A 24,148-nucleotide genomic window follows, 5' to 3' on the forward strand; every position below is an offset into this window, starting at 1 on the left:
CCAGGTGCTGTTAGCATTATACATTGATAATATAGGTGAGATATGATTTGAACATTGGAATAGGATGAGTGTATGCTGTACACCCACGTGTACGATGGACACTCTGCACAGACCGCACACGTACAAACCAGAGCAGCCGGCACGAGGTGGGGGAGTCAGATCCATGGGCTATTAAGGCTTCTTTTTTGGGGGTGATTTTTGCGCAGGGTTTTGGTGCGAGGAATAAACGAGACCCCCACCACCCACCCCTTCCCCTACTCCCCCCCTCTCCCATCTCCACCCCCCCCCCCCGCCCCAAAACGCCCACCCTCCCTCCCCCCCGGGGAGAAGAAAAACAGCCGGGCAGGGGCTGGGGCCACGCTTCCTGAGTCTTCCACCGGAAATGCACCGCTAACGGGGATCTTCGATTCAGCCGCCAGCCGCGTGGATGCCTTCTGAGACCGGCGGCACAGACGAACACCTCGCTTCCATCGGCGTAATCCTGTCACGCGAGCCTGACGCGGCTAATGACATGTTAGCGATGCTAGCTCGGCCCCTTTGATATCGCACAGCTGAAGCCGTGTATCACAGCGCAAGTGGAAGGGTCTGGCTGCTCAGTATCACACACTAGCAGCGTACGCAGGGATAATGAGCACTGGAGACCTACTCCTTTACTTTACACATTTTCACAATTGAAATGCACATATTAGAAATAATTAGATTCGTTAAAGAAATGCTTGCCAAATCAGTCACTATATTTAAACATGGAATGTTAGCAGCCGTAAATGATATAAAGTGTGTAATATAATGTTTAAACGTAATACTCAGTGCTTAATTACCACAATACAGCCGGTGATGGTTTCACCTTGGGACCAGACAAAAGAAAAGGCGTCAGTGATGAAATATGTCAGGCTCCCCTGAAAGCCTTAGGTGCATTTACACTGATCTCATCTCAGCTGGGAATATCAGCAGCACATACTAACCACCATTACTATTCAACTGTGCCGCTACTAATATTAATATAGCAAATATCTGTGAATACCAGGGTTATGGACAAGGTTCTTTAACTGCACATTCCTTAAGCAGAACATTTAGAGTTACAAATAGGCTATTAAAAATTAATTAAGGTATAATAAATAAAGTAGTCTCAGGCAGTTGGGACAGATAAGATCTGGCTGAGTCCCTTTCCTTGCCGGTTTTTCTCTGCCTTGAGTGAATTTCTCTCCAGTGGATCCAGACAAAGGGCTGTTATCTTATTATAGGCACACGGAGGGCCACACCCTTAGAGCACAGATTGTAGAACTGATGAGGATACACCGACCGGAGTGTGCTCTTCTAAATCCTTATAAACCTCTACATTAGCAGCAGGTCCCTTTATCTGTGCACCAGATGAGCAGAATGGTGTGAAGATTGTCCCCCTCATTTTAATAGCTCGGTTTCTTTAAGTTAACCTCTTCAACAGCTTTATGCTGGGAGCGGCTGCAATTAGCTCTAAGCTGCAATAATGGTTCATTCACTCAGCTTTGGGGAGAAATTTTGGTCACTGCTCCGACTGCATATTTATATTCATTAAAAACTTGACCCATTACACCCAAAATACACACTTAGTGATCACTTTATTGGGTAGACCTGTACACCAGCTTGTCAATGAAAATATTTAATCAGCGAATCATGTGGCAGAAAGTAAATGCATAAAAGCATGCAGACATGGTCAAGAGGTTCAGCTTTTTTTCAGATCAAATGTCAGAATGGGGAATAAATGTGATCTAAGTGACTTTGACTGTAGAATGATTGTTGGTGCCAGACAGGGTGGTTTGAGTATTGCATAACTTGCTCGGATTTTCACAAACAACAGTTTCTTGAGTTTCCAGAGAAAGGTGCGAAAAACAAAAAACATCCAGTGAGCAGCAGTTCTGCAGACAGAAATGCCTTGTTAATGAGAGACGTCAGAGGAGAAGGGCCAGACTGGTCTAAGCTGACAGGAAGGTGACAGTAATGCAAGTATCCAGGCATTAGAACAGTGATATGCAGAAGAGCATCTCAGAACACACAACGTGTCAAACCTCTAAGTGGATAGGCTACAGCAGCAGAAGTCAAAAAAATAAGTTGTGTCAGCGCATTACATTCCACATACTTTCTCTCATAAATAAATAAATAAATAAATAAACTATACGATGGTGAGAAAAAGCCTCTGATGTAAGTTTCCAGTATTCCAGAGGATAGAAAGGCACTTTATCTAATGAGGATGACGGATATAAACGGATATAATGACTGTGACTCAGCAGACCGGTCACCCGTGTGCTGCCAGATTACCCATATCCATTATGCTACTGTCCCAAAAAGAATAAACCCCCAAATGACAGCTTCTCATTAGCCTGCGATATTTCCCCAGGCCTCCATAACCTTTCTGCTAAACTCTTACTGTCATTGTAGACATGACAGTGCGGGATTAGGCTGATTTTCCAGCTGCAGCCGCCATTAAACTGTGAAGACCCAGTGGGAAGTGAAGTTTGAGAGTCTAGTTAATGTCTACCTCATTGATTTCTTACCCTTAGAGTTAGACAGTTAGCTAGCAACATGTTCTTTAGCTATACAGTGAACAGTCGGCATGCACACGATGTCCTGCACATTTTAGTGCACACCCATTTCCTGCCATCGGATGAGGGAGGGCGAGTATATACCATCCCAATGCCTGGAAGCCCAAATCAAAGTTCCTGTTTCAGGAATATGACACCACCAGCTCATATCCTCCACGGGAAAATGGGAGGAGCCCCTCCCACAACTGAAGGAGACTCATAAAAGATCATGGGTGACATCAGCTTCCTTTTAAGAGTGAGCTAATCAGTACTGATTGGTAAAGTGGATAAGTGTCTTACTTCTCTCTGGCTCTCTTCCCTAGCCTCTCTCCATCCTTCACTCTCTCTCCCTCTCTTTCCTTCTCCCTCTCTCTCTCTGCTGTGTATCATTAGCGAATGTCCAATGGTCTGTCGAGGACTCACTTTTGCAAATAGGCTACAAATCATCACTTTTGTCAAACACTTGCCAAGACAGACTCGGGGCTCTGTGAATCACAAGCGTCAGTTTCAGCGATAGGCCGAACCCAACAGGACTGTGTCAGAGTGGATCCTGTGGAAATGGGCCAGCCAGCAATGCTCAGGAGCATTTCCTCAGTGGGCCAACCAGCTCACAGCACAAGGACACCATCCAGCCATACGGATAGCTGCTATCCCACAGGAGACAAATGAACTGACCTGTCTTTGAGGCCCATATACAGGTAGGAGAATACAGCAGCATGCTTGACCTACAGTATCAGTATTGTTGCTCTCCTTCCTCTAAGAAAAGATTGCATTTTAATGTTCATTTATTCACTCCAGCACTAAAAATATTTACTCTCACAGATTCTTTTTTGCAAGAATTAATGCAGTTGGATTATCTCATACAGTGTACGCAAAAGATAGACTAAAATACAAAATAATTACAAAAACACCTTATGTTTTTATAGTTCAGCACAGAATATCCCAATTTCTAAGCTAATGACTGATCTAGAGCTGCTTTATATGTGTGCACAAACTTGATGTCAACTTGTCTACAAAATTTGATAATGATATCCACAGGCATTCAAATTTTCCCAAAACTGCACCCAGATGTCCTCAAGTGTCCCCAAATCTCTCCAAATACAGACCATCTGCATATGTTTTTGTTCAGACACATCAATGATCAGAAAATTATTTTCTATCGAAACAGATTATTTTTACAAAATGTAAAAAACATTTACCTCCACATGTTTCATTCACATATATGAGAGTCTATTTTTTTTATAAAGCATGCCCAGTGACCAAAAAGCTCCTAAAAAAGGATTACTCACCTGAATGCTTTCTAACCAACCTGCATCACATTTATTTCAAAATTAGGCAAAACAGAGCCCTGTTATCCCTGTTAGCCAGTACAATTACAGGTTTTGCAATGGAATGTAGCAAAATTCCTAAAACTGAATATCATATCATATCCTCACCAGAATATGACACATTATACCTTAAGGGTAGGAAACCCTGTACACAAAGCTTTCCATGTTTTACAGTTTCAGTACTGACATGACCTAGCAATGCATTTCTGCAACAATAAGAAGTACTGTAGTTCAAGGTGAATTTTGCTTAGGTATAGTCCCAGCAAATACTGTAGATAGTTTTCTTGAAAATGGGTGAATGGATTAGGAAATAAACTTGAACCTTAGTCAGAAAAGAGTCGTAGCTTCATAACCAGCTGGGATATTTGGTTCAAAAAATATGTCTGTATTGAATAATTTGCAAAACAAACTTATATTTGTACCAAACCAGAAATATGAATTAGAACATTAGAACATGTTCTTTTGATATAGATAAATGGTTTCAAGGATTGCTGATATATGCCTTTTATTGTCTGAGTCTGTGGTGAGGTCAGGGTTGTAAACTATGAGGATGGCAAGGGGGAGGTTGGAGTTTTATTGCCCTGCTTTGCAAATAAATGAGCTGATCTGTGTTCTGGTGTAAAATGGCTGCTGTACATCACCCAGATGGGGTGTTTGGAGTTGAGGTGGGTCGTCCCCCCCCCCCCTTTCACAGTAAAGAGCTCTGGGATCACAGTTTTTGATCTGTCATCACTGTGTGTAATTAAAAGTTTTACGTTTTCATTGAATTCAATTAAATGCTGAATACCACTGGAAACGACCATTTGTTTGGTCTGCAGCACATCAGGACCGGAGCGGGGGACCCCTGCTCCAGTCATTGCCATCTCACCAGTTCCCTGTCACATCTATGGGTTTTAAATTCACAAAACACTACACAAACACACACACGCTCATGCTGTGTACAACATTAAGAGCCTGCACAGCATTACAGGCACAAACATGGCAGATTACCTGCTGGAATGCTACTGACAAACATCTGCCCATAAAATCACTCTACTCCTGCTACCTGCATTAACTACCATTTTATGCTGTTACTGAATGCACTATGATACAGGTTTGCATGTATTAGCTATACTTTGACAGTAATAATTGGAAAGGCTCTAGTGTTGCAAAACAAGTAACAACAAATCGAATCAAATGACTAAAATAATTTAAAGAAATGGCATAAGAGCGATCAGTCTTCATTAATACCGTCCACACTGATGCTGGCAAAGTCAACAGCAGAATCTTTTGGGTGCAACTGTAAAGGTAACCGCACAGCAGCGAGGTCATGTTAGGACATTGCCTGGATGAAAACAAATGCGTGATGGGCATATGGGTCCAGTTGTCATGATCTGAGTCATAATACCAGAGTAGACCGGTTCCTACCCCAGTGACTGACAGCCTGATCCTCAGAGAACGTGTGGTCATGGTAAAGGGGGAGTGAGGCAGTGATGTGCACAGGCTGCATTGTGCAATACTGTGAGCCAGATGAAGTCGTTTCAACACCTGAGGTCACGTGCTGCTTCCGGGGCACAACACCGAGCAACGTGCTGCTGATTTAATAAGATTAATTACAATAATATTATATACTTTATCTATATTGCACCTTCAGTGCTTGCTTCACAGACAATACAAGTCAAACAAATGGTGCAAGCGAACTATAAGAGCAATTCAAATAAAATATATTACACTCATAATTAGTAACATATGGAAATGTGAGAATGGAAACTTGGAAATAATGAAAATGAGATGGACACACCTACTATATCCGCCCCAGAACTCATTTGTACAAAATGGTGTAGAAGGCGGAGCCAGGCTGAAACAGTGAGTGCAATTACTCTTTAATAGAAACTATGATGTCAATTATCTGTGTTACTGTTCTGTAATGGGTACAGCTTGGATTCTATAATTCACCACTGAGAGACATCTGTGCAGAGGCAAATCTAATGTTACATTGCTTTAATACAGGCGGACGAGGTTTCAACAGAAAAAGAATACATAGAATCTGTGACCTATGATATTCTTCTTATTATACTGTGGATATTATAGATGTAGATTATAGATGCTCATGTATTTCTGGTAAGGCAGTGACCTATTTGTAAAGCAATATCCAGAAAGCCACATTTTCCCCATGTCTTTAAACATTATGGAAAGTTGTAGTATCATGCTCTCGTGATTTGGTTGGGTAGCAAAAATGTTTTTTGCCTGCAGGAATGAAAATGCCAGTGTGACCTGGACCTTTTTACAATATAGCTGTAAATGTGTGTTTTGGGGCAAATGTTATAAAAACATCACCATATTGTAATGCAGTGTAGTCCTGTAAAGACTGAAAATAATTTTGTTAACAGGGTAGTCTCAACAAGAGTTATACTTGAGTTGAGACTGCAAAAACTGTGAGACTGTTGAAAATACCATTAGGTTTGTAAGGAGCCAATTGAAGAATATTGGACCAGAAAAATGTTTCCCCTCTATTGCAAAGCACACTTACAGGTACATGACTGGGACCCGCAAGGTCGGCGGTTCGATCCTCATTCTAGCCACAATTAGATCTACACAGCTGTTGGCCCTTAATCCTGCGTTGCTCCAGGGGAGGATTGTCTCCTGCTTAGTCAAAATCAACTGTAAGTCACTTTTGATAAAAGTGTCAGCCAAATAACATGTGATGTAATGTACTGTAATGTAATATCATTCAGGAAAGGGGATGACAGCTCCCATGTGTTTAGTGACATAGATTTGTTTAATCAGATATATTGGGAGGTTTTTTGTTATTTAATGGTGATATGCATCACCACTCAATCCTGTTTAATGGCCAACCTTTGAGCTCTCAAATTGGGAGCTTCCCTCCAGCATTGAAATGCAACATATAATAAAAGATAATAAAATAACAAGAGGATTCACTCAGTCCACTTATTTCACTGGCACTACATTAAAATAAAACACTAAAGGAAACTTAAATGAAACCCTATCTTTCCAGATTTTTGCACAAATAGAGAACACTGTCTATTACCACTAAACCACCCATGCAGATTACTGAAAACAAACACGACGTTGACCCGGGAACAGCTCTGTTTAAGCAAACATTCCTGTTGTATGAGCAGAGGTCTTCCGGTGACAGCCTTTGGTGAGAGTTTGCAGTCAAATAAAAATGAAAAATGTAATAATATTGTCGGTTTAAGCCGCTAGCTGCCACTTTTCAGTTGTGGCTTTGGACCACTTTATCCCCACTTGGCAGGATGCCATGAAATTACATCACTGAAGAAAATGTGTCAGGGAAAAACAGTGTATGTATAACCATGACAGGAATAAAATCATGCTGCTCTGGTGTAGTGCAGAATCATGAGATATTGCTACCCGAACCTCTCTGAAATAGATCTGATCTGTTCATGTGGTCAGATAATCTTAATAGGGCCCAACGGCTGTGCAGATCTTATTGTGGCTACACCGGGATTAGAACCACCGACCTTGGTGTCCCAGTCATTTACCTTAACCACTACGCTACAGGCCACCGCCCGTTGTATTAAGACAGAGAGGTAGTGGCTTGGAAAGGTATTTTAGATGGGAATATAATCTACCTGGGGTATCAGGGACACTCCAGTTACAAACTGTAAGTCATATCTCGGGCCTGCAGGGTTAAACCCACTGAAAGGGAGCTGTCTAATCTGTCTGCCTGCTCTATATCAACTCATACCATTCACTCTCAGTAATAACACTAGTTTGAGCTAGCATCCAGAAAAGTGAGCCTTTTACAGGTGTCTGTATCCCACCCATGATTTCAATTACATTTACATTCAATTTAGATGCTATATACAGTTATGTTAACAATGGCTTTTAGTTTATTTATGATGGAGTATGACTGCGTCATTCATATGTTTTTTTTTGTGAATTGTCAGCAAGTGCAAGGGTGATATACACCACGTTAATTATGGCACTGGAACACCTCTCAATAAATAGCATTATATTGTTATTAGCCCTATTTAAAATATGTGAAAAGACGTGGACCATTGTCACAAACAAACAAGGAAGATGTGAATGACAATATGATTATTATCCATCATAATGAGGAAATACAATTTTGAACAAACGGGGGTGCCCATGCTACTAAAGTGATCAGACAGCTCACTCCTTGTTGGTTGGCAGGTACCATGGCAACCATTCTGTGCACTGTGACTCTGAAGAAATGTTGTAACCATAGTAACTGCCAGGACCTGTGGGAAGTGGGTGAGGGTGATTTCTATGTGTGGAGCCATAAAGCATCACTTGATAGATTTGCCTATTGATTTCCTTTTGTAGAAAGAGTCTGCAATCTCTCAGCTGTGTATATATCCAAAAAGATTACTGTTCTGTTTTTAATGATAAATCATTGTATTGTATTGTACAAAATAGTACAAAGATCAAAGGTATGGTAAGCTGTTTTTTTCTTTTCTTTTTAAAAAAAAGATAGGCAGTCAATGAAATACAGTAGATCTGGGAGAGTAGGAAAAACAGACATCCTCTTGAGGGTGGAATTCAAAGGGAGGCATTCTTGGATCTATCCTGCCTTTTGGATATGACTGTGTAACAGGGCTTGCATTTTCATTACCTAGACACAGCTGATTGCAGCAGGAGTTGTCTTAGAGAAATAGAGGTCTTCTGTTCAACACATCTGTAAAAGAAGTCAATGAAAACCAGAAAAAGGACCTTTCATAATGAAAAAAAAAACAGTCCAAAAAGAAAAAAGTAAAGCAAAGGAAGATGAAAGGCAAATTGAAGGGAGTGAGTGAGTACGACAACCTTTTATCTGCCTTGAGAGAAACAGTGTTTTTGCAGTCAGTTCAGCAGCTCCAGATTAATGATCTGTTTCACTGACTCCCTTTCTTTCAAAACCCAAAAGCTAATTAAATTTTATTTTACATAATATTTTTGCTATTTTAATTAGTGTAATATTGTACGAGTGTGTTGGTTGATTGAAAAAATTCTGCACAGGTTTGCATGTTGGTTTATATATTGCATGGACTGCATCAGGTTTTGAGAGGTGACTGCTACCAGGAGAACTGCACGCTTAAACCACACCCAAACTGCATCAAGGTCAGTTGATTTGCAGCATATTTTCAAGCCATTCCTTAAAAGGCAGCAACAACCCACTGACAGGTTTTGTGTGTGCAAACGGCAATGCTCGTTAATGAGTATAGCTTCCAAACAAGAATGGATAATCTTGCCAATGGCCGGAAGGACTAGATTTGACCAAATATGGAACTGACTAATCAATGGGCACTTTTAGTGTGCGTGAAAAAGTGATCAATTATTAAACATAATTATTTTTCACAGTGTTTTTATATCTCATCTACGACATAGAACCACATTAAATACCCTACCAGCCATATAGTACTAGAGAGGTGTTTCTCACCCTGACTACAGACAGAACCAGGTACCAGGAACTAATGCAGTGGTCTTCCAAGGAGCCATGGACAGATTCATGGTGCGCTAATGATGTGACAGCTAGCCCGGTCTGTGTTAATTACAGTACGAAGAGCAGCATTCATGCAGCAGCTGACCTCCCTAGTGAACAGAATGACTAGCCTCTTTCAGATAATAACAGCTGACATGGATTGAGAGACCAGCCTCTTTCAGGTAAGAGCTGAACTGGACTGAGAGACAAGCCTCTTTCAGATAAAGACTAATCTTTTAGTCTTCTGACTAAATTGCATTTTACCTTTAGTCACATTTTAATCATTTGATTATTTGATTTCAGGGCTCTATTTTCCAGCATGGCACGTGGCGAGCCGTCACACTGGTGAAGTGAAATTTCGTCATAGATTTTGACACGCCTGAGTAATCGTTTGGTGTAATTTGGTGACTTGTCATGTGGCGAAGTGGGAAGAGGGGTGCTGTTTGGGGCGTGTCCGTGAAGATGAAACAACGTGCTGTAATCTTGGTGTCAGCCTGTCTGAGATTCAGGCCTGCACCTCCCACCTGCTCAGACCAGGTCTCTGGCACGAGTCACAGCCCAGTGTACAGCGAGTTGCTCATTTTGGGGCTTTCCCAAGCAACGCATGCAGGATCGTAGCCTATTTAAAAGCAAATCTGGTTTTGTGTGCTGTCAAATTTGCCTGTTTTAATAAATGTAAATCCCCCAAGCAGGAAAAATGCATACATTGCATTCATCATTATCAAGTACAGTTCACTGGACTGGAACGATTCACTGCAAAGAAAAGCAATGTTCGGACAATGTTCTCATTAACAATTCATAACTGTTTAAAATAATTTGAATTGATTGGAGTTCAGGGTCTGCATCAGTGTGCAGCGTGTAGTTATTCAGATGCAGTTCATCTCCTCAACTAACATGAAATACCTCGTTACAGAAGGTTCCAATTATATCAACCTGTGCAATGTTACGATGAGAACATTACCCAAACGTCTTAGCACACTTTACTATTCCAAATAAGTTCTATTAATGGGCCACTCATTAGAACAGATTTGTTCTTAAACCACATTTTTTTCTTCGGTAGGAACAACATTTACAAGTGGTCCTGAGCTGTCCTAGAAATCATTTAAACATGCATCCTATACATCCCATTTATTTCCTATGGAGAGGCTTGCAGAGCACAACCTCGAATCAAACTTTCAAAATAGGGGTTGCAGATCAAATATGAATCAAGATTCAGAAACTACATTACTTATTTCTCACCTCAAGTATTTTCAGAAATGTGTTTTAGTGGACTGTTTAAGAGCAATAAGACATAAGTTTATCAATGGTCAGTCATATTATTATGTTTTGCAAAAAAACAAAACAATGATCCACAGTCTACCCAATCAGGTACTTACTACTTGTTCCATCCCTTGTTCTTATACATTCAATTGGCCAGATGGAATTTAATCTATCAGACGGAACCGACCTACAGTACCATATATGTCTGTCTTATAATGGACATCTTCATTTAGGACAGTTTTCTGAAGTTAGAAGCCTTTGTAGGATCCAACGTGGCACACTCCTACAAGCCCTTTGTACCAAAAAAGTTAGAGACATGTATGTTAAGGATACGAAAATGCAAAAGCAGCGTGCTGGCGCATGGCTAAGGCATCAGACTTTTGTTTGATGCAGTTGCACACAGTGGACCGGGAGCCAGATCCGAGGGCATGTGGGAGCGGCATAATTGGGCCACCACTCCGAGAGTGGGGGGAGGGACTTGGCTGGGAGGTTTGATGCATACAAAAGTACCCCTAATTTCCCCGGAATCATGGTCTGGGGCTCGAGACGATACAACTTGAAGAAGGCATATCAATTTATGTCTGGCCACCAGGGGGCAGGGTTGTAGCAGTGTTTCCTCAATATACACTCAGTGAGCACTTCATTAGGTAGACCTGTACACCAGCTTGTGAATGCTAATATTTAATCAGCCAATCATATGGCAGTAACAAAATGCATAAAAGCATGTTGACATGGTTAAGAGGTTCAGCTGTTTTTCAGACCAATCTTAGAATGAAGAAAAAATGTGATCTTGGAATGATGTGGATGCCAGACAGAGTGGTTTGAGTAGCTCAGAAACTGCTGATCTCCTGGGATTTTCACACACAACAGTTTCAGAGAATGGCGCAAAAAGCAAAAATCATCCAGTGAGCAGTAGTTCTGCAGGCAGAAAAACCTTGTTAATGAGAGAGGTCAGAGGAGAAGGGCCAGACTGGTCAAAGCTGACAGGAAGGTGACAGTAACACAAATGACCACACGTTACAACCGTGGTACGCAGAAGAGCATCTCTCTAAGTATACAGGCTACAGCAGCAGTAGTGAAATAAAATGTAAAAAAAATGTATAAATACTTAATAAAATGCTCAGTGCGTATACATGGGCGACTGGAATAAATAGGGTACAATTGGCTTCCAAATTGGGAGAAAAATGGGGGGGGGGGGAAAGGAGAAACTAATAAAAAGAATATAAAAATCTTGTATGAGACCCAATGTCTCAGAAACAAAAAACATTCCAGGCATGTTGCATACAAATTACTTGGAAAATACCCTGAGGGTTATAATTTAGTCTCCATCATAAAAAATAAAAAAACATCAGGGACAATAAGTTTTAAACACTGTTAGAGAATGTTCCAAATTAAAGCTAAGAAATGGTAGATTTGCTTCATGTCACTTACATTCTTGATCAAAATAATATGAATTACTCTCCACAATTCAGATTATTTTTTATGCAAGAAATGAAAAAAAAAACATCCTGAGGCTCTTCCAGCAATGTTCCTTGTGACTTTAAAGATACTATCTCAGAGACATCCAGGAAATTGAACAAAAATACTGGCCTGGAATATATTGTGTACCCTAACTTTTCTAATGTTCCTGGTATGTTCTGAAAACCACAATTGCATTTCAGCTTCAGAATCAACAATGATGTTTGAGTAACATAATGGTCCTCTTTCCTCAGAGGTAGGCAATTAGGAACAGAAAGGTTATGCAATGTCAAAAATGTTTACTAAGGTCAAAACCAAACCACTGCAGCAGTTTGTTCTTAATGTTTTTCTGTACAACCTGCGTGAGTTCACAGCAGACACAAAATAACAAAATCCAATAACTCCAAATAAGATATGATCATAAAATATTAATATTATCGTAATCTATAAATCTTAAATGACAACTAAACTGTCTTTGATGTGAATATATAGTGAGTCGCATATGTTTTGGAACAAAGCCATATTTTAGATTTAGCTCTGTATACTTATTTGTCAGCCTTGACTTTCATTAGCAAAACTCTGGTCCTCATGTTGACAACAGACTCCAAAGGCATTCTAGATTCTAATTCTGAATGCTATCATACCTGGATTAAGGAAGTGATTGAACACACCTGACTAATCAGAAACACTTTATTTATTTAATATTATTAACTGTTATTTACACAAGGCGAGTTGACTGAGCACACATCTACTTTTGGAGCAATGCCCTGTGAATGCCCCCCAAGTAGCCTAAGCTGCATGTTTTTGAAACGGGAGTACCTGGAGGAAACCCACAAAGACACAGGGAGAACATGCACACGCCACACAGAGAAGCCTAGGGCGGGATTCGAAGCTAGAATAGTCTTGCTGTGAGGCGACAGTGTTACCAAATATTATGGCAAATTGAAATGGAGTTGCTATGTACAAAATTGCTGTAATTTCCATGTGAATGATGCTGATTATGAATCTAAAATCTAAAATTGTAGAGTATCGGTGTAAATCAAGAAAAAATATGTCTGTGTCCCAAGGCTTACCGTATTTTTGCTGGTTGATCCATATACTGTATGAAAACACTTCATTTTACATAGGGTTTTTTTACATTTTCAATGGCAACCCAAAGAGTCACCAGCTTTAATATCTTCTGCGGAGCCACGTATGTATACTCATAATTGTGGATGGAATTTAAAAAAAGAAGAAAAATAGTAGCCATAGATGCTGTATTTTACAGACCATTAATTACCTAGTATGTAAATACAATGACTTATGTGTAAATCTTGGATAACTACTCTGGATTTCAGAGGTAAGTATGATGAAACCGGCAGTAAAGCATACAGTATTTGCATAGTACTTAACAAGTTGGTTTCATGGTACTTACTGGCAAAATAGCTACCTAATAATTACACAAGTAGCTGTATTTACTCAGTAAATACTGGATAATCAACAGGCTGTAAAATAAAGGGTTACTCTCTGGGTTTTCAAATGTAAATATTTTCCTTTGATATTGTACTGAAACTACTCCTACTCACTGATTGGTTGCAGAGTGGAATCTGTTTTGGAATCTGTGAAAATTCTGCCTATCAGGTAATTAGTTTGAGGGTAATCCATCTCTTCCTTAGCACTGTCAAAATGGAAAAATATCCAATACAAACACCTGCCTTCACTGTGCTTGGGTTTCCATGGCAATACACGTGACCCCCACCCCCTTCCCAACACGCATACAAAATAAGACCTCATGCTGCTTCTGAATGTGCTAATGTGAATATGTGAAATATATCAGAAACAGCTGTACTGGTTTCCTCCTGAAGACAGGAAGTGAGTCACACCAGGAAGGAATCTCTTGCCTCATAAACCACCTCACCTCTCACCTCACCACCAGGGACACTCCTGAAACACTTCACGGACAGGTTCATCAGGTCCACCGGTGTCTAAAGGTTTTAACAAGTGGCCAGTGTGCTGAATGTACTCTTCCGCAAGACAGGCACGTGAGATTTTTCATGTACAGTGTTACGCTTGGCTCTCATGCGGCTATTGCTCTGAAAAACATTTTGCAATATCTGCAACTGTTGTTTGTCAAAATAGTTGCCTGCCCAATATTTACCCAATATGCTCATTTGAAGAAACCCTAAAGGCCACAACTACACACAACCTTACACAATGGAAATACAAAGAAATAAGAGAAGAAGATTAACATTAAATGAGTAGAGAGTGAATTGAGCCACATAAAATTAGCAACCCCAGAGCAGAACACCATAGAGCAGGACACTTCCGAAAACAATCAAACATACACAGCATTCAGAACAGTGACTGCAGATGCCTTCGTCTTAAAGCAACAAGAGGAACTGAAATAGATCCCACTGCAGGTGTAACTGTGAAATTTAGCTGTTGAAGTCATTTTCGGTGCATGAAAAATATAAATGAAAAAGAAGAATACATTCCCAAGTAACATTTCAATCTAGGTTAGGATTAAAAAACATGGAGCAAAATTAACAGAGGGGGGTACTGTGAACATTTGGAGCGAAACAAAATTCCAAGAAACTGTATATAACCGTGTCCGTACTGGCAGGGTTTGAATTGTAGGTGAAAGCGGGGGAGCGCCGTTCCCCTTGTTGGCCAAAATGGGAAAAGTCGTCACCATATTAAGATACACCCTTCTGTAAAGGAAAAGCATCGATTCACATGAAAGAGAACACTCTTATCTGAACAAAGCAGCTGCTAGGTCCATGTCTGGGATTTTTCCAATTATCAACATGCATGCTACAGGCACTTCCAGTTCAATGCATGCTTTTGATTGGCAACAGGTAAGAAGAAAGGTTTCTCTTTTTGCTATTGGGAATATTCTGTGTTGTGCAATGCCAATGTTGCTGGTTGGATTTCTTGGTATTGCAGTAATGACAAATAAAATTGGCCAATGGCCAATTTTGGGGATAATGGCTTTCAATTCAGGAAAATACACACAGTAGCCTAATAGAGGTGGTTTGTCATACTGAAAATGCGCTTCAGATGTTTGCCAGTCAGATGGAACATTACAAAACAGCCCTGAGATGACCTGCATATTATTTGCAACGTATTGTGCGTTGGATCACATTGCCAAAAGTCATGGATGTCTCAAACATAAATTAGGACACATTACAGGACTTTAGAAGGTATTGTATACTTTACATTGTAAGTGTATTCATAAATGTAAAACATATAAAATACAAGATATCCCAGTTCAGCAGGGTTGTATTCATATCTATTACATATCGATGTATGTTTGGGTAACTTTAGTTTGACTTAATTTGTCTGAACAAACAAGCGTTGACATGTGTGTAGGTCTTTATTCATGTGCACGTTAGTTTAAAGCTGTCAAAATTACAGCCGTATAATTGCTGACTAAAGTATTCTATCATCATAATTATCCATTTCAGTGATTTGGGGGGAGCAAGGCCCTGGATATAAACTCCCACCCCAATAAACACTGTTTGCCCTTGTTAACATTTTACAGTTTGGCCACTTCATAAGGGCACAGTAAAGCCTGATAGAGGTTAAATAAGAAGCATACAGAAGGGAATAACAACCTTGTAAACCAGGGAATGACTGTAGACCACTCCAGTCACTATTCTTATTGGACCAGGGTGGATAAACACAAGGTTTCAAATATTTTAGTAGATCAATGTTGTCTACATACAATTTGATTAGAGTCGGAGTTGGGAAACACCTTCAAAACACTATTACAAATGTGTGCTAAAGTGTGCTTTATACTACATAGATGCAACAGTGTAGGCTACCATTTCATACCTGTATATATCCTTACTTTAATTTACCATATATCCAAATGTCTATATGGATTTATGTATGCATTCTTTTGGAAAACAACAGCAAAAATCTTCTGAAGAAAGAATTCAATTTTGCTTCATAATTACTCTCATATGTTGAATAGTCCATATAATGCTATTATTTAATTTATGTGGAAGCCTTTGACTTTCACAATGCATAACAATAAAATCCTGCTGTGTATATACTTTCAAACATATGCGGCTCTGTGGATTTCATTAGAGTTTGCACACTTCCACTCTGGGGCATTTTGTACGTGACTGAAAGGGCGGTATTGACGTTGGAATTCAAATGAACCTGAAACCAATTAACTGAAACTGAAATTAATGTAAATAAAAGTAGGATGGCTAGTGTATTTACCAAATATTTCTGCATACTACTTGCACTGCTGAGCTTTGGACGAAGGGAAAGCTAGTCTGCACTCTTACAAATTCAGTAGGATGTTCCAGTTAAAAGCTTAAAACAGATTGAGCAGGTAGTTGTGGTTTTTAGAAAACCAAGAGAAGCTCCGCTTTTCTGAGCAAAGCCCTCTGCTGAAGCTTGGTGATAAAGAACTTTATAATATGTATAGCTATTTATATAAAGTAGAAAGAGTGTGTGTGTGTGTGTGTGTGTGTGTGTGTGTTTTCAGATTATGCATGATATTTCACAGTGGTGAACGTATACCATATATATTTTTTCCACATATACATTTTTATTATTTGAAGGTAAAACTTTAGCATGTGGGTAAATCTGGGAATGTGTAAAATTGTAATTGTCTGCTAGATACCACATTGTAAGTCAACCCCCCTTTCAGCATAGCCCCACTACATTTTCAGCTCAGTCAAACCAGGTGCATTTAAATCCATCTGGAATAAAACTGAAACACGCACAGTGGCTTTTAACAACAATTCTCCATCATATACTGTAGTTTATGAGGTGTGGAATCAGTAATGGTAAAGCGTGACTGGTGCTTCTGTATGTTTCCTTACTGCACAGCAGCAAACACGGTACAGAACCCCGTGTGTATATTGCATGGTAAATTCCCAGGTGGGACACACTGCACATTCAAATACATCCCTGGGGGGGCGGCGGTTTCGCCAGAGGAAAACTTGTTTAGCCAGAATATTTCTTTTTCAAAGAAACAAGTCTTGTGACGAGCCGAAGCCCCTCCCTTTCAGGATGCTATATCCTGCAGGCCCTTCCCGCCGTCAGTCTGGAGTTGGAGTCGAAGTCGCGGCATGGGCAGGATCTGTAAGGAGGTGACGGGCCAGGTCTTCTGCTTCGTGGGCTTCCTGGGGGTGATCATCATCTGCGGCATCCCCATGTGGAGGGTGACCACGCGCATCGGGGCCAACATCGTGTCGGGCCAGGTGATCTGGGACGGGCTGTGGATGAACTGCGTGATGCAGAGCACGGGCCAGATGCAGTGCCGCATCCACGAGTCGCTGCTCAAGCTCTCCCGCGACCTGCAGGCCTCACGGGCCCTCATCGTCACCGCCATCGTGGTGGCCTTCGTGGGCCTCACCTTCACCTTCATCGGGGGCCGGTGCACCAGCTGCCTGGAGAAGGAAGCGTCCCGGACCAAAACGGTGATTTTGGGGGGGGCCATCTGCATCTTGGCCGGGGTCATCATTGTTATTCCCGTCAGCTGGTCGGCTGCCACCACCGTGGCGGACTTCCAGAGCACATTCGTCAGCGAAGACAGGAAGAGGGATTTGGGCTCAGCTATTTACATTGGATGGGTGACCGCGCTCTTGCTGATCATTGGTGGATCGGTCCTTTGCACTTCCTGTCCGCCGGTGGAGAACCGTTACGGCTGGGGCTACGGGGCCCCGGGATACCCCGCTCGGGGCTACCCTCCCCAGTACTACTCAGCATCTGCAATGGGACCTACCTACATGCCTGGCAAGGTCTACATGCCCGCCAAGGTCTACAATCCCAGCAGGTCTCATTCTGCTTCAGGTCAATACATCCCCAATAATGCAACCCCCACTGGACAACCACACTCACCTGTAAATTACCTCTGAAATTGCAGGGTGTATCGATGTAAAAGCCTCATCCAAATGGTTTTCCAGAGCAGCTGGCTTAACTTTTTTTTTAGCTCAAGTGATTTATATTCATTGTGACTTTGCGAATCAGATGCTTGAGTTTTCCTGTAGCACACAATATCATGTGTTTTGTGGTCGGTGATATAAGTAATGGCAGAAAGGCCTCATGTTTTTTGTTGACAGGAGTGAATGTGTTTCCTTTCTTTTAAAACCCAAGCAGGCAATCTGCAGCCTGGCAGTACGCACTTGAGCTGTAAGCCATTTGCATGTAGCCCAATGATACTGAACATACTTTAAATAAGAAGCATAATAGCATGCAAATAACTAAAACTCTGAAATCCTTCAGCAAAAGGCCTAACATGTTGAATGGCTGACTTAAACCAATGTTATTTTTTGTGTTAACCTGAACATTTTATAACTGCATTCCATATTTTTTCATTCTGTGGGCGAAAGTTACTGTGAGCGCTGAATTGCTGGCAAACTAAGGAGGACAACTGGACAGAAAAAGACTAAACCATCCCATCACTATCTCAGACAAAAATAGTCTGTGTCGATAAGAGTACTTAACAAATATGCTTTTATTTTAATAATTTTACAGTAACATGCTTATTTTTAATGACAATGTAAAATCCTAAATGAAAATTATTGTGGTTGTGAAATGTACATTTTTGTTTATTAGCCCATTGAGTGAACGCTATAAGTGATTGCTTTGAAGAAACTGAATTATTGTCAAATAAACTGAATGTGCAATTTATTGGTTTAAGTTAGTATGTATTTATTTATTCTCATATGAACAGTGTACTTCAGCACATCTTACGTATCAATTATATATATATATATATATATATATTAATTACACAACAAGTTTACTGTGTAGTGTAATCCTTTGTATTTTATTATTGACTCATTGGGCTGAACTCCAATCATGCACACAAAGCTGGTGGTCTAACAAAACAAGTGAATAATGTCTAACATTAAGATTCAACTCTGCTTTTAATTTTATTCTCCCCAAGATGTGCTTTTCAACTAAACAAACCACTATATGTAAATAACTAGCAACCTGACACAAAACCAATGTTGACAAACACTATCTTGACCAACCAGAGTAATGCAAATTTAGTATTATTAACATTTATTATAAGTTTACAGGATTCCTGTGAGACTCATGTGAAACTCTATGTAACTAATGGCATCCAGAAAATACCAAGGAGTTTTTGCCAAAAACCTATTACGCTCTGTCTAACCTATTACGCTAACAACACAAATGAATAATGACAATTGTTAAGATTCAACTCTGCTTTTCATTTCACTTGCAACATGATGAACAAGAGGCTTTCTATCAATATTGAGATTACATTTTATTTTTTTAATGATGATGGACATATTAGAACAATGGGCTTCCAACAGTTAAAGGGTGTGACTGTTGTAACTCCTGGGAAGTAGAGTAGTTATTGATGGCCCATCCAGTCTCATTGATCAGGCTCAACTACTTCTTGTGAGTGATAAGTTGCCCATCTTAGCCTCTTCAGGGTTTCTGTTTTCTCGCATTTTTAAAACTCTCAACGAAACTCTCCTGCATTCTTCTCACAAATCACCAACAGCCAGAGAAAAATGTCGTTAGGCTGCAATTTTACCTTGTAGACCAGTTTCAGGCCAGGATGGATGGCTATTAACCACCACAACCCGCCTCATTTTTTCAGTTAAGCATCTTGAGCAAATGACATGTAAATAAATGGCCTGTTATTTATAATTCCCAGCAAGCCAAGATACAGTGGACCACTAGCGGCTCACCGTTGGTGTAGTAGTGTCTTTCGTACAGCAGCTCACTAGCGGACAGTAGCGCCAATGCAGCGGATATGTGGCTCAGCTGTCGGTGGTTCTATACAGGACTGCTTCAGGCTGAGGCTGCTCAGATCCTGCGGCTGCCGGTATTACACGGCTCAAACAGCCCTGCTGCAGCGGCTCATGATGGACTCTGTCGGCTTGGGCTCTGAGTCATTTCTGGGAACTCACGGCTGATTTGGGTCTCACTGTGTGTAAAGGCCAGGCCTTTTCTTAGTTCACACCATTGTGCATTTATTTGGCAAAGACTTTTGATGATCCTTCTATTCAAATAACACACATTTGAATGATTTCTGATTTAAATGCTGTTTTCATATTCTCGAACATTTAAAATTCCTACCTGATATTACTATCGCAAAAATGATATTGAAAAAGGGATATGTTATTTATGATAATAAGAACTTATCAAGACATAAAAAAACTACAACAAAGAAATCATCTGCAATAATGTGAAGTAAAATGCAACAACAACAAAAAAATATACACAGGTAACACTGAAATACATTTTTTGTATCATTTTTCCTCATAGAAAAGAGATGCAATCACTGGTTTAACAGGTATGCTGTGCATGTCATTAAACACTCTCCTTACTAATACACCACATACTGTATAATTGGTCATTGAATGTAATTTAATTGATTGGTTGATTATTGCGTTACGATGGAAGTGCCCTCTTCTCTCCCATCGTTTCCCCCTCTCATCCTCCTCCACCCTTCAGAGAGGGGCCCTTTTGTTGGACCCTGTCTCCCAGCCCCCAGGACTCGAACGGGAAGGAGAGAAAGGATGCAGCTGGCTGAGGAAGAAGACAAGGACTTTTTATTCTCCCCAAGAAGTGCTTTTAAATATAAATAAAGTAAACAAAGCGCTATGGGTAAATTACTAGAAACCGGACACATAACCAATGTTAACAAAACTATCCTGACTAACAGAGTAATGCAATTTTAATATTACTATCAGTTCACAGGCTTCTGGTGAAACTCTAATTAAATTAGATGAGGTATATTTTAGCTCTTCAAGGATCAAATTTCCCAAATGTACCCTGAAAGTACAGTAATGTTCTCGTTGGGTACAAGTGAGTAAGTTTCCTCAGCAAAAAAGTACACATTAATTATACACTCACCGAGTACTTTATTACACCTACTTATTAATGTAATTATCTAATCAGCCAATTGTGTGGCAGCAGTGCAATGCATACAGTCAGTTAATGTTCACATCAACCATCAGAATGGGTAAAAAATATGATCTAAGTGACTTTGACCGTGGAATGATTGTTGGTGGCAGACTATCTCAGAAACAGCTGAGTTTGTTAAGAATGGTGCAAAAAAACAAACAAAAAAAAATCCAGTGAGCAGTTCTGCAGACAGAAACACCTTGTTAATGAGAGACATCAGAGGAGAATGGCCAGACTAGTCAAAACTGACAGGAAGGTAACAGTAATGCAAATAACAGTACATTACAACAGTGATATGCAGAAGAGCATGTCTGAACACACAATGCATCATCTAAGTGGACAGGCTAAAGCAGTAGAAGTCCACTGTCAAAGTCACTGAGATCACATTTTTTCACATTTGATGGTTCATGTGAACATTAACTGAAGCTCCTGACCTGTATCTACATGACTGTATGCATTGCACTGCTGCCACACAATGGCTGATGAGATAATCGCATGAATACGTAGGTGTAATAAAGTAAAAATGTTCCTAATAAAGTGCTCGGTGAGTGTAGATGTACTGTATAGATACTGTATACTGTATAGACCTGTCTATGTTTATGGAGAGAAGATTAATATCCTTTCCATAGTTTCCACATTTTGCCAAAAAAAGCAAATATATAGTTATCCCACAAGAAACCACCATAATGCTTATTTTATGACAGCCCAGGGTCAATTCACAGTTCATTCCCAAGGATCATTTCTCTGGAATAATCCATACAACATTCTCAGGAATTAGACTTCAACCTCAATTGCAAAAACACTCATTGTAACTCTTTGTCCATGTTATGTTTCTGCAGTTTCTGTATTTTTATTTATCATTATTTGAATTTTAAATATTCTTCTTATAGTTAATATGTTTTGCATTTCTTCCTAGAGAAAGGTCTCCGTACAAGTACTTTTGGGCTTTCCTGTACACCTTGTTTTTCTTTATGCTTCTGTCTTTTGTTTAACTTGCTTTGGTTGTGTAAATAAATTAATTAAATGCAAATAGATAGAGATCTATCTGCAATCAAATATAGAGAAATCAGTCTCCCCAGACTACTAAGTGTCCTTAGGTAGCTATGTACCACATGGCATACAACACCAAATAACACCAGCTGTCAAGCCAAACCTAACAAGAATCATTATTTTTATTTATATATTAGTCCCCCATTTTTCCCAACCCCTGAACTCAGTCGAACTTGTTGATGTCATTCAGATACAGAGATAGCAGACACATGACTCCTCTGATTCAGGCGATGCCGATTCTCATTATACACCACAATGCAGACGCGTCACCGATCACACACTGCCCATGTCACTGGAGTGTCTGCAGGCACGTGGTCTGGCCAGCAGTGGCCGCTATCGAGCGATGAGAGCAGCAGAAATGTTGGCTTCTCCCCATCATTCCCCGGCGACAAGACATTGCTCATTTAATCTTTTCCTGATAACCATTTTACGTTAAAATTAGATCTAAATTCAACATGGTATTATATAAACCTTTATTTGACTAAGAAGTCAGATTCAGATTAAAACCTTTTTAACAAATGAGACCTAGCCAAGACAGGGTCAAATAGCTGCATAAAATTACAGTGCTATCCTTAAGTATGCAGGTATATACAATTCCAAGCGCATTACCATACTATTATGACATACACAGACATCAAAGTTTGCTCCCAGAAGTGCTCTTTGTACATTTATTTATGTGGCATATTCTCTCATTTTAATTTTGTTTTGTAGATGTATGAACACTGCCATAGATAGATGTGTTGTAATTTTGTTCTGTAGATGTACACTGTATGCCATAGATACGTGTAGTAAATTGCAATACAGCTGTAAAGACACTTAAATAACCTGTTACTTAGAAACTAGACCTGGCCAGAGATTGTGAATAGAAAATGTACAATGTTCATTCAAGTCAAAAATGCCTAAAATGTACTGTGGTGTGAAATGCACATGCACATGTAAAATGTACTCTATGTACTTTAAGTACTGAATAATCACTGTGTCAAATTGGGAATCCTACCAAATAGAATGCTTCACAAATAGAACAGAATATTGGTATCAGGGAGAATCACAGTTTATTAAAGTTAATGTTTTTATTTCATACAATTCCAGGAATCTTATACAAAAAAACATATGTAATGCAAATTATGAAATTTTCTTGCCGTGACACTGCTTCTCACTATGCTCTTTGTCTGTTTTTTGTTTGTTTGTTTGTTTTTTTTACAGTATTACAGCTTGAAAACGATTTAATATGCTTCGTGAACCTTAGTTGTAACACTGTGTTTAGTTCTGCATTATGTCTGGCCAGTTTGCACAATGGCAGAAAAGGCTCACAAATGCCCTCTGGTGGTTGATACAGTAGGCCTCCAATCGCACCATCACAAATGTAATACTCCAGGAAAAGCAATTAGTCACTCTCAAAAGCTGCCATTTCCTCAGCTCCCCCCAGCTGTGCGTCTGTGCATCCATGCTCATTAGAACACTGATGCAGAGACTACCATTTCAACTTATTGCACCTATAACTTAGACATAGTCATTCACCAGCTGTGGGAGGAAGATATTGCAGTATCTCATTGAAAAGTGGTATTTTATGTGTTTTTTTTTTTTTTAGATCTTTTAGTAATATAATTTACTGTCTCCAATAGTAAAAAATCATTCTGGCTTGGCCTGTATTTATATTGTTTATGGAATTTGCACTATATTAACACAATACACAGTATTAAGGTTACACCACAATGTAAGACACGCATTGCATAGTTAAAAGAATTTGAACTGTCCTGTAAATATTGTACCACATAAGACTATATTTATTAGATAAATTAAGGAATTTAGGCACTATGTCCTTTTAATATGGCACACCACATAAGAGAACATTTCCAGACAACCAAAAAAACAACAACAAAAGCAGTAGAAGGGGTTAATTAGCATGACAGAAATATAAGCTAGCATTACGTGTATAAAGTAGGTTTTATATCAAGCAACTGCACTTGATTTGCATGTTCTGGTAAGATGGGTAACAGAAACACAGGGAAGGAACAACAGCTCCACTGTAGTAAATTAGAGTACTTTACAGAAGATTATAACAATGCAATAAAGCAGCTCTATTTAAATCATCGCTAAAACAGCTGCAAGGCATTGCTGAAGTCACAGCAGTCCTACTCCAAAATACATTCACTGTG

At 39.8% G+C, this 24,148-nt stretch overlaps 1 protein-coding gene across 6 annotated transcripts; it reads left to right on the top strand.

The window, feature by feature from the left end:
* Window positions 1-8,178: 8,178 nt before the first annotated feature.
* LOC133107918 (claudin-4-like) lies at window positions 8,179-18,683 on the top strand. 6 transcript variants are annotated; one of them, XR_009704631.1, is made up of 3 exons: window positions 8,179-8,660; window positions 9,405-9,511; window positions 9,633-9,941. XR_009704631.1 is itself a non-coding variant. In XM_061217221.1 (3 exons), exon 3 carries the CDS (start codon window positions 17,120-17,122, stop codon window positions 17,906-17,908), a length of 789 nt encoding a protein of 262 aa, XP_061073205.1. In that variant the 5' UTR covers window positions 8,179-8,660; window positions 9,405-9,511; window positions 17,060-17,119; the 3' UTR covers window positions 17,909-18,683. The 6 variants fall into 6 exon arrangements, 5 of the variants coding, with proteins under 5 accessions (XP_061073205.1, XP_061073206.1, XP_061073204.1 ...); XM_061217221.1 differs by lacking the exon at window positions 9,633-9,941 and adding an exon at window positions 17,060-18,683; XM_061217222.1 differs by lacking the exons at window positions 9,405-9,511; window positions 9,633-9,941 and adding an exon at window positions 17,060-18,683 and having other exon boundaries at window positions 8,179-8,664.
* The last annotated feature ends 5,465 nt before the right edge of the window (window positions 18,684-24,148 follow it).

The sequence above is a fragment of the Conger conger genome, chromosome 13 (assembly GCF_963514075.1).
Source record: "Conger conger chromosome 13, fConCon1.1, whole genome shotgun sequence".
NCBI classification, from domain to species: domain Eukaryota; kingdom Metazoa; phylum Chordata; class Actinopteri; order Anguilliformes; family Congridae; genus Conger; species Conger conger.

What these genes read in the sequence shown, in the direction of transcription:
- LOC133107918 (XM_061217218.1), top strand. Translation starts at nt 8,590, where the DNA reads ATGAAAAAAAAAACAGTCCAAAAAGAAAAAAGTAAAGCAAAGGAAGAT. An exon ending in AGGCAAATTGAAGGGAGTGA is followed by an intron (nt 8,661 to 17,076) that starts GTGAGTACGACA and finishes TATATCCTGCAG; the next exon opens with GCCCTTCCCGCCGTCAGTCT.